General features: G+C 45.4%; 1 protein-coding gene across 1 annotated transcript in view; it reads left to right on the top strand.

Annotated features, from left to right (window-relative positions):
* The window catches only part of SLC6A19 (solute carrier family 6 member 19), a 217,596-nt gene that overhangs the window by 134,092 nt on the left and 62,191 nt on the right, over positions 1–21,313 (top strand). The window contains exon 7 of the mRNA XM_075828515.1: positions 19,027–19,155. Within this exon, the coding sequence (XP_075684630.1) occupies positions 19,027–19,155 (129 nt within the window). The remainder of the gene's footprint in view (positions 1–19,026; positions 19,156–21,313) is intronic.

Here is a 21,313-nt window from a genome sequence, read left to right as displayed (position 1 = left end):
CCAAGGGGACATAACATTCAGCACGAACAGTTAAAATTAGTAGCCAGTATTGCTCTAGCACACGCTTGTTTCCACTCGATCTGCATGTATTGCCAGACGGAGTGTAAGGTACTCAGATTGCAGAGTATCAGGTCGGCAGCTGCAGACTGCCGAGCTTTAGTGGATAGGATATGGTATGGTATGCGTGCTTAGGATTACCACGCAAGCTAGGCTCTTTAAAATTGTAAATTTAGCCCCCCCGACATGTTTCGCTGTCAACACAGCGTCCTCAGGGGATCAAAACGGGGCTAGTGAGCGCGCGTATGAATTGTCAAACCCTTTAAACATTTCGATTTGCATCACACAAGATTCACCTGTGTGAGAACCAAAAGGAGCTCTGTACAGAGGACGAGCCTCCATAGTGTAAGATTGGCGTTTACGCCAGCCAATGTGAAAGCCATATATATGACCAGTTACGATGCGCCGAGTGCGCATGGGCACTAGAATCACAACTGGACTTAGAAATTTTTCTGAGTTAACCATTGTAAACGGCGCCTGCGCACAGGAGTCCTGCAGGGTCTTAGCCGATATCAACATTATCAGTGATAGATGCGCATGTCTAGGCTCTTAGAAAAAGAGCAAGCTCTCAGAATAGTAGCACTAGTTGCCCTTTTGCCCCTTGATGCCGACGACCAAAACCTTCTCCAACCCAGTCGATGGTAAGATTTTTACCATTAAACAATTCATCAATTGTCAAAGTAGTGGTATTGTCTATGCTGCACAGTGTTCTTGCCCAAAACTATACGTGGGCAAGACCATTCAACAACTCCGTAGAAGGATTTCGAAGCATAAAAGTACGATTAATATGAAAGAAGACACACCTCTTTCTAAACACATTAGATCTTACCATCAAGGAGACATCAATGCTCTTAAATTTTGGGGCATCACCCAAGTCAAGTTGGGCCCCAGAGCAGGCAATCTTGATAAAAAGTTACTGCAAGAAGAAGCCAAATGGATTCATAGGCTTAGATCCTTAAGCCCAAATGGGCTAAATGAGGGATTCACCTTCGTAGCCTTTCTATAATTGCCCCAACTTAGAATGCCACACCTGATGTATATATACACACTGACAGCTGTCATCTGGTCACTATGACCAATCGTACCTCTATTGAAAAAGAGAAAATATATCCTTATACTGATAATTCAAGTGTCATGTATGTCCATTTGGACGAATTGTCTTCCCCCCTCTATTCTCCCTCTACTCGAACCAAGAGATTGTAGTTGAGCCATGCCCTTTGTGGATAATGACCTAACCTATAGGCTAAACTTGCAGTGTGGACAACATATATATATACTGTAATACTCACCTTTTGATGGGAACGATCCCTGCTGCTGTATCCTCTGAGTGCCCAGACATGCGCACTAAATTCTTACGTCCTAACCTTTAACTTGAGTCTAACTGTGAATTGTGGGACCTCTGCGTCCCGAACATACTCAGACCACTATCCAAAACATCGTCTAAGTCCCTTCTGGACCCTGGTGCGCACGCGCGCCCTATTGATTTCTCCCGAATCTAACTAGAGACTAGACATGCACTTGTAAATCTTCATAGATGGCAAAATCGGCTAAGTCCAGGTCCGATACACGCATGCGCTGTCGAGCCAGTCAGATCTCTAATATGTACATATATGTGGAGAGCTGACTAAGTCTGACCGTGACCATAGTGCCAATGCGTTAAATTGGCCATCTATACGTTTTCTGTTATGACTTCTGTCAAGTCTCTACTACGGGGACTCATCTAGTGCTACTATTCTGAGAGCTTGCTCTTTTTCTAAGAGCCTAGACATGCGCATCTATCACTGATAATGTTGATATCGGCTAAGACCCTGCAGGACTCCTGTGCGCAGGCGCCGTTTACAATGGTTAACTCAGAAAAATTTCTAAGTCCAGTTGTGATTCTAGTGCCCATGCGCACTCGGCGCATCGTAACTGGTCATATATATGGCTTTCACATTGGCTGGCGTAAACGCCAATCTTACACTATGGAGGCTCGTCCTCTGTACAGAGCTCCTATTGGTTCTCACACAGGTGAATCTTGTGTGATGCAAATCGAAATGTTTAAAGGGTTTGACAATTCATACGCGCGCTCACTAGCCCCGTTTTGATCCCCTGAGGACGCTGTGTTGACAGCGAAACATGTCGGGGGGGCTAAATTTACAATTTTAAAGAGCCTAGCTTGCGTGGTAATCCTAAGCACGCATACCATACCATATCCTATCCACTAAAGCTCGGCAGTCTGCAGCTGCCGACCTGATACTCTGCAATCTGAGTACCTTACACTCCGTCTGGCAATACATGCAGATCGAGTGGAAACAAGCGTGTGCTAGAGCAATACTGGCTACTAATTTTAACTGTTCGTGCTGAATGTTATGTCCCCTTGGACATCTTTAATGGCAAAAATATTAAAAGTTATATTTTAATTACACTGATTAGCAGTTGGGAAATCGATTTTCAGTGTGCCTCAGGCACATTTGGTTTTTTCTATATTTAATACATATCTGCCAACTGCTAGGGTCACCCTAGTATTTGTACTCCAATTGGGTTAATCACCCTATATATTTCTGACCCCTTTTTTTGTCTTCTATTGAGATACCTTATTCATATACACATCAATCATTAGGTGATGGCAAATTTTCTATCGAGAAAATTGAATCCAGATGACTTGGCTTCTGAGGCATTGTTTGTTTTTTCCACGGAAAACGTACCACTGCATCAATTTGATGTGCATACTGCTTTTAGAGACCTTCAGAAAACCTATAAGCAGTATGTAAGATCCTGCTGGGAAATTACCAGTTTGGAAACCTACATACAGCAAAAAATAATATACAGAGGTCTACGTATTAATTTAATCCCTAACCTATATCGCAGTGACACAAACTTCATTAAGGGATGGGAACAAATACTAACTGAAAGTTCCCTGCGTTTAATGCAATACTTGTTAGATTTTGAGAAAAAAGATCTTCTCAAGGTTGGCTCACAACTAGAAAAAGAAATTCAAGACATCCAGACTTTCAGTTCAACACCAGAATATAGTGAATGTGAAATAAAACTACAAAAAAACATTGAATATCTACAGAGAGAAATAAAGGAGAGAAAACATAGGAAATATATCAGAGACCGCAGAGATTTCGATACAGGTCAGATATACACATATCGTAGCCGTGCCCCCTCCACCCCCTTTCAAAATCGTGACAACAGATCTGTAGACATCTCTGAGTCAGACGTATCTGGTACAGAAGATTCTAGATTTCTGTCTGACGACAATAGATTAGGAGCCAAACGAAAAATAAAAAATAGAAAATATAACCCGTCAAAAAGAACACCTACTGGCCCTAAGGGCATACCATCAATATGGACAGCTCACAACGGGCAACGTACCGCCACTTCGGCTATCTCAGCTATCTCTACACATGCTACCTCCTCAATCTCCTCAGCGCCCCATATACCCACAACGGTGACACCCAGTACCCCATTCTCCGTGGGGAAATATGCGGATGGCCCTATGAGGAATGCTATGAACTTGGGAAATGTGGGCCCCTCAGCCTCAGCACCCACAAACACTTTCTCTGCGATTCCTTTTTTAGGTCTGCACAACACACCATGGAGCCAGACCAAATGACACATAGTGTAAATCGCCTGTCAGATGATATGCAAGTAGTAAATCTTTCACAATTTGAACTTAGCCCACAGCAAAAATTGCTTTTATGTAAAGGCCTATCATATACTCCCACTCCGAATTTTGATGAATTCACTTGGACTAAAGATGTCAATCTATTTGCAAGAAAGCTTGCCTTACATAAATATTTCAAGAATAAATCTGATGATAATACTGCATTTAATCACACTGAACTGACTACTTTACATGCACTAGAAGAGCTAGCAAATGAAAATGAATACCCAGCTGATATGGCTATTGGCCCTTTCTCCTCATTACGACCGAAGTCACGATTAACACCTCCAATATCGCAATATCCACATATCGATATATTTGTTAAAATGGTCAGTGCGGATCTAAAGAAACTTCAATTGCATAAACAAAAATCTCGAAGTAACCTTAGTAAATCAGAGAAAACAGCATTAGATGAACTCAGCAAAAATGAAGAAATTATATTTAAACCCTCTGACAAAGGGGGCAATATTGTTATTCTTAATCCTAAAGACTATGTCTTGATGGTCCAGAGACTCCTCAATGATACATCTACATATAAGGTACTAGATGGAAATCCGACGGAACGATATCTATCTGAATTACATACCTTACTGATTAATGCTAGGTCCAATGGACTAATATCATCTGAAGAATTTAAATCTGTATATAACTCCACACCTACTCTGGCGACTTTCTACGCCCTGCCCAAAATACACAAAAACGTTACACCAATACCTGGTAGACCAATTGTCTCCGGTAATGACAACTTAACGCAAGGCATAAGTACATATGTAAACGAAATCCTGTCACCCTTTGTTGCAGCCCTACCCTCTTTTCTACGAGATACCAAGGACACCCTCACCAGGATCCAGGGGATTAATGTATCTTCCACCACGTTAATAGCTACTATTGATGTCGAGTCACTGTACACTAACATCAACCATGATCTGGGCCTTGGTGCTGTACGACACTTTTTGAGCACTAAGGGGACTCAGTTTCAGGCACACAATAATTTCACTATATCCCTATTACAATTCCTACTCACACACAATTATTTTCTTTTCGATAACAAATTCTATCACCAACTCAAAGGCACGGCCATGGGCACTGTTTGTGCACCCACTTATGCCAACTTATTTTTAGGATGGTGGGAGGACACTTTAATTTTTAACGAGGATTTACTCCCCTTCACTTGTCACATCTCTTTCTGGGGTAGATACATAGATGACATACTTGTCTTCTGGGAGGGAGACACTGTTCTCTTCTCTGATTTCATGGATGTCATCAATAATAATCATATTGGGATGAAATTCACCTACACTATACACGCAAATGAAATTAATTTTTTGGATCTAAAAATTTCCCTGGACCCTGGTGGGGCTGTCCAAACTAATATCTATAGAAAGGAGACTGCAACAAATAGTTTCCTGCATTGGGGAAGTTATCATCCGCCGGCTCTCAAAAAAGGTATCCCAATTGGACAGTACTTAAGAGCAAAAAGAAATTGCTCTGAAGAAACCACCTTTCAAATGGAATGTGATACTCTATATAATAAATTCCTTGCACGTGGATACCCAAAGAAAACTCTGCATAGAGCCTATGCAAGGGCGAGGGCAACATCTAGGGATGATCTACTGCACGGTAAAAAGGAGAATGAAAAACATGCTCTTGATGGTAGCAAACAATCTCCCCTTATCAGATGTATAGGGAATTTTGACAATTGCTCATATCAAATTAAAAACATCTTAAAGAGACACTGGTCTATTCTACTAACAGACACTGACCTCTGTGACACAATCTCCAACATTCCCAATGTCACATATCGGAGAGGTAAGAACCTCCGTGAATACTTGACACATAGCCACTATTCGAGACCACTAACTTTACAAAAAACTTGGCTTCCGCCCCCAATACAGGGATCATTTCCCTGTGGCAGATGCTCCTTTTGCCCCTTGATGCCGACGACCAAAACCTTCTCCAACCCAGTCGATGGTAAGATTTTTACCATTAAACAATTCATCAATTGTCAAAGTAGTGGTATTGTCTATGCTGCACAGTGTTCTTGCCCAAAACTATACGTGGGCAAGACCATTCAACAACTCCGTAGAAGGATTTCGAAGCATAAAAGTACGATTAATATGAAAGAAGACACACCTCTTTCTAAACACATTAGATATTACCATCAAGGAGACATCAATGCTCTTAAATTTTGGGGCATCACCCAAGTCAAGTTGGGCCCCAGAGCAGGCAATCTTGATAAAAAGTTACTGCAAGAAGAAGCCAAATGGATTCATAGGCTTAGATCCTTAAGCCCAAATGGGCTAAATGAGGGATTCACCTTCGTAGCCTTTCTATAATTGCCCCAACTTAGAATGCCACACCTGATGTATATATACACACTGACAGCTGTCATCTGGTCACTATGACCAATCGTACCTCTATTGAAAAAGAGACAATATATCCTTATACTGATAATTCAAGTGTCATGTATGTCCATTTGGACGAATTGTCTTCCCCCCTCTATTCTCCCTCTACTCGAACCAAGAGATTGTAGTTGAGCCATGCCCTTTGTGGATAATGACCTAACCTATAGGCTAAACTTGCAGTGTGGACAACATATATATATACTGTAATACTCACCTTTTGATGGGAACGATCCCTGCTGCTGTATCCTCTGAGTGCCCAGACATGCGCACTAAATTCTTACGTCCTAACCTTTAACTTGAGTCTAACTGTGAATTGTGGGACCTCTGCGTCCCGAACATACTCAGACCACTATCCAAAACATCGTCTAAGTCCCTTCTGGACCCTGGTGCGCACGCGCGCCCTATTGATTTCTCCCGAATCTAACTAGAGACTAGACATGCACTTGTAAATCTTCATAGATGGCAAAATCGGCTAAGTCCAGGTCCGATACACGCATGCGCTGTCGAGCCAGTCAGATCTCTAATATGTACATATATGTGGAGAGCTGACTAAGTCTGACCGTGACCATAGTGCCAATGCGTTAAATTGGCCATCTATACGTTTTCTGTTATGACTTCTGTCAAGTCTCTACTACGGGGACTCATCTAGTGCTACTATTCTGAGAGCTTGCTCTTTTTCTAAGAGCCTAGACATGCGCATCTATCACTGATAATGTTGATATCGGCTAAGACCCTGCAGGACTCCTGTGCGCAGGCGCCGTTTACAATGGTTAACTCAGAAAAATTTCTAAGTCCAGTTGTGATTCTAGTGCCCATGCGCACTCGGCGCATCGTAACTGGTCATATATATGGCTTTCACATTGGCTGGCGTAAACGCCAATCTTACACTATGGAGGCTCGTCCTCTGTACAGAGCTCCTATTGGTTCTCACACAGGTGAATCTTGTGTGATGCAAATCGAAATGTTTAAAGGGTTTGACAATTCATACGCGCGCTCACTAGCCCCGTTTTGATCCCCTGAGGACGCTGTGTTGACAGCGAAACATGTCGGGGGGGCTAAATTTACAATTTTAAAGAGCCTAGCTTGCGTGGTAATCCTAAGCACGCATACCATACCATATCCTATCCACTAAAGCTCGGCAGTCTGCAGCTGCCGACCTGATACTCTGCAATCTGAGTACCTTACACTCCGTCTGGCAATACATGCAGATCGAGTGGAAACAAGCGTGTGCTAGAGCAATACTGGCTACTAATTTTAACTGTTCGTGCTGAATGTTATGTCCCCTTGGACATCTTTAATGGCAAAAATATTAAAAGTTATATTTTAATTACACTGATTAGCAGTTGGGAAATCGATTTTCAGTGTGCCTCAGGCACATTTGGTTTTTTCTATTTTAGCTTAAAGCCCCACTCCTCAGGTTCTGAGAGCCAGCGGGTGGGTATAATTATGTCCCGGCTCCAGGATGGGCCCCAAGAATGGGCCTTCTCCTTGGCTCCTGACGCCCCTGAACTTTCCTCCGTTGATCTTTTCTGCTCTCGGACTCATTTATGACGAGACTGACAGGACTGCCTTTGCCGAGAGTCAGCTGGTGACCTTACGTCAGGGTAAGAGACCTGTTGAGGAGCATTGCTCTGACTTTAGGAGGTGGTGCGTAGCTTCTCGGTGGAATGACCCTGCCTTAAGGTGCCAGTTTAGGTTGGGTCTGTCGAACGCCCTGAAAGACCTGCTATCACTTTTCTGACTCCCTAGACCAGGTTATGGCTTTAGCGGTACGACTTGACCGACGTCTCAGGGAACGACAACTTGAAAGTTTTTGTGTTTTCTCCTCTGACTCCCCCATGATACCTCCCGAGGTTCCGGTGCTTCGTTCTTCCAAGGAAGACTCGGAGGTACCTATGCAACTCGGGGCCTCCGTGTCCCCCCCAACAACGTAGAGAGTTCCGCAGGAAGAATGGTCTCTGCTTCTATTGTGGGGATGACAAGCATCAAGTGAACACCTGTCCTAGGCGTAAGAATAAGCAGCCGGAAAACTTCCGCGCCTAAGTGATCATCGGGGAGGTCACTTGGGCGCACAGGTATTTCCCGTAAATATTAAACGTAATAAAATCATGCTTCCCTTTCAGGTCTCTTTGGTGGTAGGTCTGCTACCGGCACTGCCTTCGTGGATTCAGGGTCTTCTGCTAATATCATGTCTGTGGAATTTTCTATGTCTCTAGCTATGCCTTTGATTGATTTGCCTAAACCTGTCCCGGTAGTGGGTATCGACTCCACTCCTCTTGCTAATGGTTATTTTACACAGCATACCCCTGTTTTTGAACTCCTTGTTGGCTCCATGCATTTGGAGCAGTGCTCTGTACTGTTGATGCAGCGATTATCGTCTGATTTGGTTTTAGGCCTTCCCTGGTTGCAGTTGCATAATCCCACGTTTGACTGGAATACTGGGGATCTTACCAAATGGGGTAATGAATGCTTGACGTCATGTTTTTCTGTTAATTCTATTTCTCCCCCTGAGGAGGTGAACACGCTACCTGAGTTTGTTCAGGACTTCGCTGATGTTTTCTCTAAGGAGGCCTCCGAAGTGTTACCACCTCATAGAGAATACGATTGCGCTATCGAATTGGTACCAGGAGCTAAGCTCCCTAAGGGTAGGATATTTAATCTCTCTTGTCCCGAATGTGAAGTCATGAGAGAGTATATCCAGGAATGCCTGGCCAAGGGTTACATTCGCCCCTCTACTTCTCCGGTAGGTGCTGGCTTCTTCTTCGTAGGGAAGAAGGATAGTGGTCTTAGGCCATGCATTGACTACCGTAACTTGAATAAGGTCACTGTAAGGAACCAGTATCCCCTTCCTTTGATTCCTGATCTCTTTAATCAGGTTCAGGGGGCCCAATGGTTCTCTAAGTTTGATCTACGGGGGGCGTATAACCTTATCCGCATCAAAGAGGGGGATGAGTGGAAGGCTGCGTTTAACACGCCCGAAGGTCACTTCGAATACCTTGTCATGCCCTTTGGGTTGTGTAATGCTCCCGCGGTCTTCCAGAATTTCATAAATGAGATTTTAAGAGATTACCTGGGGGTATTTCTTGTAGTGTACCTTGATGACATACTTGTGTTTTCCAAGGACCGGTCCTCCCACATTGAGCATGTCAGGAAGGTGCTCCAGGTCCTTCGGGAAAACAAACTGTTTGCGAAGACCGAAAAATGTGTGTTTGGGGTGCAGGCGATACCATTTTTGGGTCAAATCCTTACTCCTCATGAATTCCGCATGGACCCCGCCAAGGTCCAGGCTGTGGCGGAATGGGTCCAACCTGCCTCCCTGAAGGCGTTACAGTGCTTCTTGGGGTTCGCTAATTATTACAGGAGATTTATTGCTAACTTCTCTGTCATCGCTAAGCCTCTTACGGATCTCACTCGCAAGGGTGCTGATCTCCTCCGCTGGCCTCCTGAGGCTGTCCAGGCTTTTGAGGTCTTTAAGAATTGCTTTATCTCGGCCCCGGTGTTGGTTCAGCCCAACCAAATGGAGCCATTTATCGTGGAGGTTGACGCGTCCGAGGTGGGAGTGGGGGCTGTCTTGTCCCAGGGTACCAGGTCCCTCACCCATCTCCGTCCCTGTGCCTACTTCTCCAGGAAGTTTTCGCCCACTGAGAGTAACTATGATATTAGCAACCGCGAACTCTTAGCCATTAAATGGGCATTTGAAGAGTGGCGCCACTTCCTGGAGGGGGCTAGGCACCAGGTAACGGTCCTTACCGACCACAAGAATCTGGTTTTCCTAGAATCTGCCCGGAGGCTAAACCAGAGACAAGCTCGATGGGCGTTTTTTTTTACCAAATTCAACTTTTGGGTTACCTATAGGGCTGGGTCTAAAAATATTAAGGCCGATGCACTGTCGCGTAGCTTCATGGCCAGCCCTCCTTCGAAGGAAGATCCTGCTTGTATTTTGCCTCCAGGTATAATAATTTCCTCTATTGATTCTGATTTAGTTTCTGAAATTGCTGCTGATCAAGGTTCAGCTCCCGGGAACCTTCCTGAGAAAAAGCTGTTTGTTCCCCTGCAATTCCGGCTAAGGGTACTTAGGGAAAATCATGATTCCGCACTATCTGGTCATCCAGGCATCCTGGGTACCAAGCACCTCATTGCCAGAAACTATTGGTGGCCTGGGTTGCCTAAAGACGTTAAGGCCTACGTCACCACTTGTGAGGTTTGTGCTAGGTCCAAGACTCCTAGGTCCCGACCAGCGGGCTTACTACATTCTTTGCCCATTCCTCAGAGACCTTGGAACCATATCTCCATGGATTTTACCACCGATTTGCCTCCATCTCAAGGCAAGTCGGTGGTGTGGGTTGTAGTAGACCGCTTTGTAAGATGTGCCACTTTGTGCCCCTCAAAAAACTACCCAATGCTAAGACGTTAGCTACCTTGTTTGTCAAACACAGCCTGCGTCTCCATGGGGTCCCTGTCAATATTGTTTCTGACAGAGGGGTACAATTTGTTTCTTTGTTTTGGAGAGCCTTCTGTAAAAAGTTGGAGATTGATCTGTCCTTCTCCTCTGCCTTCCATCCTGAAACTAATGGCCAAACCGAGAGGACTAATCAGTCTCTAGAACAATATTTAAGGTGTTTTATCTCTGACTATCAATATGATTGGGTCTCATTCATTCCCCTCGCCGAATTTTCCGTTAATAACCGGGTCAGTAACTCGTCAGGGGTCTCCCCCTTTTTCTGTAATTTTGGGTTTAATCCACGGTTCTCCTCCGTTTCACATGGTAGTTCCAACAATGCCGAGGTAGAGGTCGTTCATCGGGAACTGTGCACAGTCTGGGCCCAGGTTCAAAAGAACATAGAGGCGTCCCAGAGCATACAAAAAACTCAGGCAGATAGAAGACGTTCTGCTAACCCCTTGTTTATGGTCGGGGATCTGGCGTGGCTATCGTCAAAGAACTTGCGCCTTAAAGTCCCGTCCAAGAAGTTTGCTCCCCGGTTTATAGGGCCATACAAGGTCATTGAAGTCCTCAATCCTGTCTCCTTCCGACTGGAGTTGCCCCCATCTTTTCGAGTACATGACGTGTTTCATGCCTCCCTCCTTAAACGCTGCTCCCCGTCCTTGGCTCCCTCGAGGAAACCTCCTGTCCCCGTTCTCACCCCTGAGGGGGTAGAATTCGAGGTGGCCAAGATTGTGGACAGCAAGATGGTCCAAGGCTCCCTCCAGTACCTGGTCCATTGGAGAGGATACGGGCCTGAGGAGAGGACTTGGGTACCCGCCCGGGATGTTCACGCTGGGGTATTGGTCAGGAGGTTCCACCTTAGTTTCCCCAATAAACCAGGTCCATCTAGAAAGGGTCCGGTGGCCCCTCATAAAAGGGGGGGTACTGTTAAGGATCTGCCAGGCACAGCTTCTGTATCTACGCCCATAGGTAATCAGTCTGCACCTGCTTCTATGTCTGTGAGACTGACTCCATCTTCCACCACTCAGGATGGCAGGCTTAGGAGTGGGAGAGCCTATCACAGCCTGGCCAGACGGAGCTAGCTCCCACCCTCTGTCTATTTATACCTGCCTTTCCTGTTCCTCCTTGCTTGTGATTCTTCTCGTTTGGTTTCCTGGCCCTGCTGCAGCTTCTTGAACTATTTGACCCTGCTTCATATTGACCCTGGCTTACTGACTACTCTCCTGCTCTGCGTTTGGTACCTCATACACTCCTGGTTTGACTCGGCTTGTTCACTACTCTCCTGCTCTGCGTTTGGTACCTCGTACACTCCTGGTTTGACTTGGCTCGTTCACCACTCTTGTTGCTCACGGTGTTGCCGTGGGCAACTGCCCCTTTTCCCTTGCTTCGGTGTACCCTTGTCTGTTTGTCTGTCGTGGACTTATTGAGCGTAGGGACCTTCGCCCAGTTGTACCCCGTCGCCTAGGGTGGGTCGTTGCAAGTAGGCAGGGACTGAGTGGCGGATAGATTAGGGCTCACTTGTCTGTTTCCTTACCCCCATCATTATAACTACAAATAATTTTTTGTTTTTAGTTTCCCATTACATTACATTTAACTTTAAATGGTGCCATTAAAAACGGCAACTCATCCTGCAAAAAACAAGCCCTTATACGGCTATGTTAACATAAAAACATAAAAAAGTTACATCTCTTGGAATGCGGGGAGGAAAAAAAGAAAAATGGCAGTAGCGGCAAGAGGTTAAACAGGTTTTATATGAACCAATCACGTTGCTCTGCATCACTATCATCCCTTGTTTCCCGTTCTTTCTGTATTTAAACACTATCTGTAACATTGTAATGCATGATCTGATGAAGGGACTTGTACGGTCTTGAAACGCGAAATCGGAATAAAATCCCTTAAACTACTAAGAAGTAGAGAAATGATAGGTGAATGCAGCGGGAAGGCTACTGATGCATAGGCTGAACGTATAAATAGGGCTCCATTTGACCTGACGAACGCCAAAAGAGTGTCCATTTGGCATCCATCGGACTGAAATGTGTCAGCATGCCTTTCCTATTTGCTGTATAGGAAAGCCTAGTCTGCTGCACTTTCTTATACAGAGGCATACAGTTAAAGAAAAAACTGGATACAATGCGGTATACACTTTTTTACGATTGGACCCTGTTGACGTTATATAACACTGTATACCTACAAATCGCACCACATGAATATTCGGTATGAATTCTGCTCTATCCTCACAGAATACAGAGTTTAAAGTCTACATGCTGATAGCTGATTGGCATATCAGGATGGCGTCTCATTCATTGTTGACCAATAGTAAACATGATAGAGAACATGAACACTGAAAAAGTCTTCAAGATCCAGTCTGTAGAAAAATTAACATTTTCTGAAAGACAGTGCAGCATAACACATTTAATTTACATTTAATTAAAATTGTTACAACCCAAGAACTGGTGACATACTGAGGGCCATTTATCAAAACTGGTATATAGGAAAAGTTGTCCATTTCATTTAGGAAAGATCCTTTGAAAAGGCTATGGGAAATTGCTACACATTTCCTTTGCAGGAGTTTTGATAAATCTATTTCTTCCACTATATTCGGATGTCAGCAAATGTTTTGGCTAATCAGAAGTCAGCTCAACAGAATTCAGTAGAAAAATGTGCTCATCCCTACTCATGATCAATGCCTTTATCGCAATAGTCACATTTTACTTACAAAACAGATACAGTACAGATACAGCTCTGCACAATTAAAATTTTCTCACATGGTCCATACAGTTCCACACTACAGACCTAATCGAACATGGCATAATTTTTATTCTTTCGGATTCCCACAGAATGTGACAAATCAAAAAGCCTCCGTATACCTCCGTATGAAAACATACGGAGGTACACTATGGCCCATAGACTTCTATGCATGATTTTTTACGGGTCCATAGAACTCAGAGTAGGTACGCTGACTTAATACAGCCATGTGCACGAGCCCTTAATCTGTAAAAATATTGGATAACAACAGTTTTAATTAGGCCTTCACAGGTTTCATGCACATGACTTTATAACAGCTCAGTTTTGTACAATGGGGCCTTCCATTTTTTTTTTACCAAGGCATGCTCGTGACATGTTCCACCATATGCTACATGTACAGAGCATTTTTCCCCAAGGGACTACGCATGCCGCCATACAGTCTGTATGCTATGTGTATTATCGTAAATCAACATGTCACGGGGCAGGGGCAGCAAATGTGGCTTTTGACTCCATCAGTAGTGGCACATTTGGCAGCACTTCCAGTCTGGAGTCTTCGTTTTCACATGAAAATGTATTTTTTTTGCTGAGAGGCGAAAAAAAAAGAATGATGAAAGCCACTGTGATTTAATGTTGGTTTCATGATAAAAAAAATTAAAAAAAAAGTCTGGGAGGTGGGGATACTTTATAGGCACTTTATGGTTGCCATCATATGGTGCCATCAGAAAAAATTAGTTGTTACTAGAAAAACTTATATTTTTAATAAGTATAATTTGTGATCAGCATTCTGACAATAATTGTGTTGCGCAGTAGAATGATTTCAAAGTTCGCTAATAAATAGGATGGATCCAAGGCACAAACAGATTTAATATGCAAACAAATATACACCAGTCAGCCATAACATTAAAACCAGTGAGAGGTAAAGTGAATAATTGCAGTTGTCAATGGGTGGGATATACAGTATAAAGCAGCGAGCGAATGGAGCAGGAAAAAGCCAAATTGTGATGGCTAGATGACAGGGTCAGAGCATCTCCAAAACGGAAGGTCTTGTGTGGTGTTCACAGTATGCAGTGGTTATACCTTAACTAAAGTGGTCCAAGGGAGGTGAATTGGTGTCAGGGTCACGGGTGACCATGCTTCATTGATGTGCGTGGGGAGTAAAGGCTCGCCCACCTGATCCGATTCCCACAGAAGATCTACTGTAGCACATATTGCCGAAACAAAATTAATGCTGGCTATGTTAGAAAGGTGTCAGAACACATAGTGCATCGCAGTGCTGCTTTTGGGAACAATAGAACTGGACAGTGGGGCAATGAAAGATGGTGGACTTGTTTTCAGGAATTCCATTTTCTTTTACAACATCTGGACAGCTGGGTGCGTGTGCGTTGCTTGCCAGGGTAAGAAATGGCATCAAGATGCCATTTGGGAAGGCAGCCAGCAAGCCAGCCGTAGCTGTGTGAGGCTCTCGGCAATGTTCTGCAGGAAAAGCTTGGGTTCTAACATTCATGTGGATGTTACTTTAAAGCAGAGGCGTAGCTAGGTTGTCCAGCACCCGGGTCAAAGATTCAGTTTGGCGCCCCCCCCCAACCTCTTTCCTGACATCTCCTTCCCCCTCGCCATGTTTGTTTTCTCTAAAAATTGACGTGTCATTTCTTTTTATGTAACACGAGCATAAAAACATTTGTACATTTTACAATCAATATGGTTCTATACACCAGAACCAAGCTCAGTACATAAATACAGCACCAGCACAAATACAGCTCAATTTAATGCAACCCCTGCTGTACAGTTTTGTACGGCGTAAAACTACAGCTCCCAGCATGGCCCGAACAATGATAAGGATATGCTGGGAGTTGCTGTTTCACAAAAAATAAATCCTATCATAATTATCTCGCTGCAGATCATACAGTGACTACAATGCTGATTAGAGGCAGAATAAACATTTACATTAAGTGACTCACCGGTGACGTCTCAGATTCTAGTTCTTTTTCTCCATCCGGTCCAGACCTCTATGATAACTTCTCCCGGTCACAGCCCATTTCTGCAGTTTGCCGCTCACATGTCTTCAGCTTCTCACTTTTCCAACATTTCTGCACCTATAAATAAAGATAAAGTTCTCATTATACCACACACTATGCCCCTAAATATAATAGCGCCATACACTGCACCTCTAATTATAATAGCACCATACACCGTGCCCCACACACACCGTGACCCCTGTAGATAGTGTCTGCCATAGAGCCCCCTGTAGATAGTGCCCCCATATAGCCCACCCCTGTATATAGTGTCCCACAAATAACTCCCCCTATAGTGCTCTACAGATAGCCCACCCCTGTATATAGCCCCCTGTAGATATAGCCCAGCCCTGTATATAGTGCTCCGCGTATAGCCCAACCCTGTATATAGCCCCTTGTAGATATAGTCCACCCCTGTATATAGTGCTCCACATATAGTCCAACCCTGTATATAGTGCTCCACATATAGTCCACCCATGCATATAGTGTTTCACAGATAGCCCACCCCTGTATATAGCCCCCCTGTACATATAGTCCACTCCTGTATATAGCGCTCCACTAGATAGTCCACCCCTGTATATAGTGCTCCACAGATAGCCCACCCCTGTATATACTATATACAGGGGTGGGCTATCTGTGGAGCACTATATACAGGGGTGGACTATATGTACAGGGGGGCTATATATAGGGGTGGGCTTTCTGTGGAGCACTATAGGGGAGCTATTTGTGGGATACTATATACAGGGGTGGGCTATATCTACAGGAAGACTATATACAGGGGTGGGCTCTATCTACAGGGGTGGGCTCTATCTACAGGGGTGGGCTATATCTACAGGGGGCTATATACAGGGGTGGGCGATCTATGGAGAACTATATACAGGGGTGGGCTATATCTACAGGGAGGCTATATACTATATAGCCCCCCCTGTAGCTATAGCCCACCCCTGTATATCGTGCTCCATAGATAGCCCACCCCAGTATATAGCCCCCCTGTAGATAGGCACCCCCCGTAGATAAAGCCCCCCGTGTAGACAAAGTCCCCCCGTAGATAAAGTACTCCCCCGTAGATAAAGTACTCCCCCATAGATAAAGTCCCCCCCCCGTGTAGATAAAGTGCCCCCCGTAGATAAAGTCCCCCCCGCTAGACAAAGTCCCCCCTCCGTAGATAAAGTCCCCTCGTAGATAAAGCCCCCCCCCCCGTAGATAAAGCCCCCCTGTAGATAATGCCACACACTTATTACAATTTAAAAAAAACAAAAAAAAAACTATTCAAACTCACCCTAATCCCGCTCCCACGCCGTCCGGCAGCCATGGAGACCTGCTCTCTTCTGCGCAGGTCTCCTGGGGGTTGAACGCAGCGTCTATGAAAGGCGCTGATTGGCTGGGCAGGATGACTTTCCCTGTCACTCAGCGCCTTTCATCGACGGAAGCTTCACTGGTACAAAAGGTACCAGTCGCTTCACTGATGCAAAAGCGCTGAATAGCCGGGCACGGAACGTGCCCGGTCATTCATTGCTTCTAATTGTACCTGTGTCCTATAGACACAGGTACAATTATAGTGCAGCAGGAGGTGGCGCTGGCGCCCCCCTCTAAGTTGCGCCCGGGGCCCCGCCTGCCCCCCAATAGCTACGCCCCTGCTTTAAAGCATACCACCTACCTTAAAATTGTTGCAGACCAAGTACATCCATTCATGGTAACGGTATTCCCTAATGGTAGTGGCCTCTTTTAGCAGGATAATGCAACCTGCCACACTGCAAAACTTGTTCAGGAATGGTTTAAGGTCCATACCTCAATGGTTTGAAGCTGTTTGGGAGGCACGACGGGGCACTACACAATATTAGGGAGGTGGTTTTAATGAAATGGCTTTTATGGCAGTTTATATAAGTGGGCCAAACATTATGCTTAAAGATACCTGTGCCAGTTGAGGGGAGTCTCTTGTCTGGGTCAGATATAAATAGGATAATTTTTGGTTCACTTTACTTGCCTTTTCTGATATACCATGTAGTATTGTTATTCGCTTTAGATATATTAATAATGTCTTTATACTTTGATTTAATTAAACTGAGAATGTATTATGTTGAATTATCCCTTTTATGTCTTAGAGTGGGTTCATTAAAACAAAGGCAGACATGCCATATGTGCGACCTGTGCAGCTGCACAGAGGCCTAATAGGTAAAACTATTTCATAGGTCACATTAATTGGTGGATTGTTAGATATGGTGGATATGGGCAGAGGCGTAGCTAGGTTCTCCTGCACCCGGGGCAAAGATTCAGCTTGGCGCCCCCCCCCCCGAACTCTTTCCCGACATATTCCCTCCCACTCACCATGTTTGCTTTCTCAACCAATCAATGAGGTGTAACTTTTTTTTTCACCATTTGTACGTTTTACAAGCAGTATAGTTCTATGTGCGGTCCTTGTTTCGCGGATCCGTGATATGCAGCCGTATAAATGGTAACGGACATGTGCTTGAGTCCTTAGGCCTCATGCCCACTTCAGTTTTTTTCATCAGGGGGCTATCCGTTGTTTGAACTGATAGCACCCTGACACATTTATTTCAATGGGTTCATGCACACTTCCGTTGTGCCTCCGTTCCCTCAAAAGTAGGGCAGGTCCTACTCCTACCCGTTTTTGACGGAACAGTCTCGGCCTTTGCATTGATTTAGTCAGTGAAACAACGGACTGCACATGGAAGCCATCCGTGTGGGGTCCGTGATTCACGAAACCGCCATTAGCGGCAGTACAACGGCCAACGGAAGTGTGCATGAGGCCATACAGTCAAATCCTTCCTCCCCACTAAAACTATTTATACAGAATCCCCTCACCTCACACATATTTACAGTCAAATCCCCCCTCCCACACAAAAACGATTTATAAACACACACACACACACACACACACATGCACACACACACACACTGTATATACACACACCATCCTCCCTGCCTGTCTGCTAGCTGGGGCTGAACACTTCAATGTTGTTCTCCTCACAGGCAGAGTATATGGCCGGCTGATTTATATGACGTCACATGTGATGTATAATGCAGCCGCCCGGAGCACACACGCTCTGCCTGTGCAGGAGAACATAGTGCATTACATTTACACAGCTCCCACTCCTGTCCCATGCGCTGCCCATGTCACTAAATGTCTATGGGGGTACCGGCCCGGAGGGCACATGCCTCCACTCCCCAGGTCGGCGCCCCCCTTCCTTCCCTTGTAGTTGCGCCCGGGGCACATGCCCCACCTGCCCCCCTAGCTACACCCCTGGATATGGGGGTGCTCTATAATCGGAGAACAAGGGGCCGCAATACTGTTTCTGCATGGGGGTTTTCTGCTATCTGTTCTGCCCATGCTTTAGAAGTTATTGTTCACATGATTTTCAGACTTCTATTGCATATATGACCTTTGTATATGCATATGTATTTTTATTCTGTATATACCAACTGTATTTGATACCATATTTAATTTTCAGTTATACTCCTGATAAAGGTCTGAAGAGAGCAAAATTAGTATTTGATCCTTCATTAATTGCTTGCCTATAACATTTTTGGTCATGGTGGGCTTATTACTACAATAAAAATATGTATCCTTTCATATCAAACTTGTGTGTTCCGTGGATAAAACCTACAGTATTATATTTCTAAGCGTGTGACAAACAAATAATAAAGATAGTGACAATAATTACAATCCAATAATAATTTTCTTCTTTATAGTAACAACTGTGAAAGGGATGCAGTCATCATCTCTGTCATTAATGGCTTCACATCCATATACGCTGCCACCGTTATCTATTCTATTATTGGATTCCGTGCTACAGCCCGATTTGATGATTGCTTTGCTAGGTAAGTTTTGGACAAAACAGATATTTACCAAATGTATAAGTAAATATAACATACAGTATATATACACTACCGTTCAAAAGTTTAGGGTCACTTAGAAATTGTCATGGACACTGGGTTTGTGGACCCACTAGGCCGCTCCGCCGTAGCGGGGAGGCAGCTGACCAGGTCACAGTCTATGTGAAAGTAAGATAGCAGACAGTAATGCTTAGGTACCTGAAATAGTCCGGACGGTGACTGTGGCTTCAGCACGGATGGAGGCAGGTGCGGAAAGTGGCGCCAGACGTGGCGGGCAGTATCCGATGAGCAGATGGCACTTGACGTGGCAGATGGCCCTTGACGTGGCAGATGGCCCTTGACGTGGCAGATGGCACTTGACGTGGCAGATGGCACTTGACGTGGCAGATGGCACTTGAACACGGGTAGGCACAGGAACAATGCGGAATACAGGAACGGTAACAGGGCACGGGTAACAGCTGGAACGGGAGACACTAAGGGACCATTTGCGAGACAGACAGGGAAAGACTAACAACGCTCAGGCAAGGATCAGAAGGGCTGGGTCATTCTTATAGAGCAGGGAATCACGTGGGTTAATGATCATTGTTTTCATGTGCGCGCGCTGGCCCTTTAAGAGCGGGCGCGAGCGTGCGCGCGCACCCTACGGGACCCGGCCGGACGGAGCGGAAGTGAGCGCTGGCATCTCCTAGGAGGGAGACGGAGGCCAGCGCTCACAGATCCATGGCTGCGGGCGTCGGGAGGTGAGTGAACCCGACGGCCCGCGGCCATGGGCGCTACAGTATCCCCCCTCTTACACCCCCTCTTCTTGGGGCCAGAGTGAGAGAGGAACTTTTTAATAAGAGCAGGAGCACTGAGGTTCTCTTCTGGCTCCCAGGACCTCTCCTCAGGACCAAACCCTCTCCAGTCCACCAGATAGAAAGTCCTTCCTCCTACCCTCTTGCGGTCCAGGATCTCCTTTACCTCGAATACATCAGAAGGACCGCTGGAAGCAACTGTGGAACTAGAGGTCTTGCTGTAGCGGTTCAGGACCACTGGTTTCAGGAGGGACACATGGAAGGAGTTAGGGATTCTGAGGGTAGGGGGCAGCCGCAGCTTATAGGAAACAGGGTTAATTTGTTGCAGGATCTCGAAGGGACCAAGGAACCTGGGAGCAAACTTGTATGAAGGCACCCTCAAGCGAATGTTTCGAGAGGACAGCCAGACTTTAGTCCCAGGAAGATACTGAGGCAGCTCTCTTCTTTTGGTATCTGCCTTACGCTTCATGCGATCTGCAAAATAGAGGACCGGGTCTGTTGCCAGATTTGCAGGAAGTCCCCATATGCAGAGTCAGCAGCGGGTACCTGAGATGAAGTCGACACTGGAAGAGGAACTCTGGGATGTTGACTGTACACGATGTGAAACGGAGTGGAGGTGGTGGACTCACTTGTGTGGTTATTATATGAAAACTCCACCCATGGTAGAAGCTGTACCCAGTTATCGTGCTGTGAAGAGATGAAGTGGCGGAGGTAATTTTCCATGATCTGGTTGATCCTCTCAACTTGCCCATTGGACTGGGAGTGATAGGCAGAGGAAAAGTCCAAACTCACATCCAGGAGTTTACAGAGGGCTCTCCAGAACTTGGAGGTAAACTGAAGCCCCCGGTCGGACACAATGTGAAGAGGCAAGCCATGCAAGCGGAAGATGTGCTGAATGAAGAAGCTTGCCAGTCGAGGAGCAGAGGGTAGGCCGGTTAGCGGGATAAAATGTGCCATCTTAGAGAACCGGTCCACCACCACCCAGATGGTGTTGCATCCTGCTGAGAGAGGAAGGTCTGTGACGAAGTCCATAGCGATGTGCTGCCAGGGGGCACTGGGTACAGGCAGGGGTTGAAGCAGGCTGGCAGGCTTGCTGTGAGCCACCTTGTTAGAGGCACACACCGTGCAAGCAGAGACAAAGTCCAGAACATCTTTAGGTAGCGTGGGCCACCAGAAGTGACGAGCGACCAGGTCTTGGGTTTTACGGACACCAGCGTGCCCAGCCAGTTTAGAACTGTGACCCCAGCGGAGAATTCTTTTTCTGTCAGCCAACCGAACAAAAGTTATTATTTCTAAGCTGCAGAGGATTGGCGGTGACAATGCAGGATGGGTCTATGATCGTCTGAAGG

The sequence above is a fragment of the Rhinoderma darwinii genome, chromosome 5, assembly GCF_050947455.1.
Source record: "Rhinoderma darwinii isolate aRhiDar2 chromosome 5, aRhiDar2.hap1, whole genome shotgun sequence".
Taxonomy (NCBI): Eukaryota; Metazoa; Chordata; class Amphibia; order Anura; family Rhinodermatidae; genus Rhinoderma; species Rhinoderma darwinii.
Note: the sequence above shows the minus strand (reverse complement) of the source record. Positions and strands in the feature narration are given on the sequence as shown.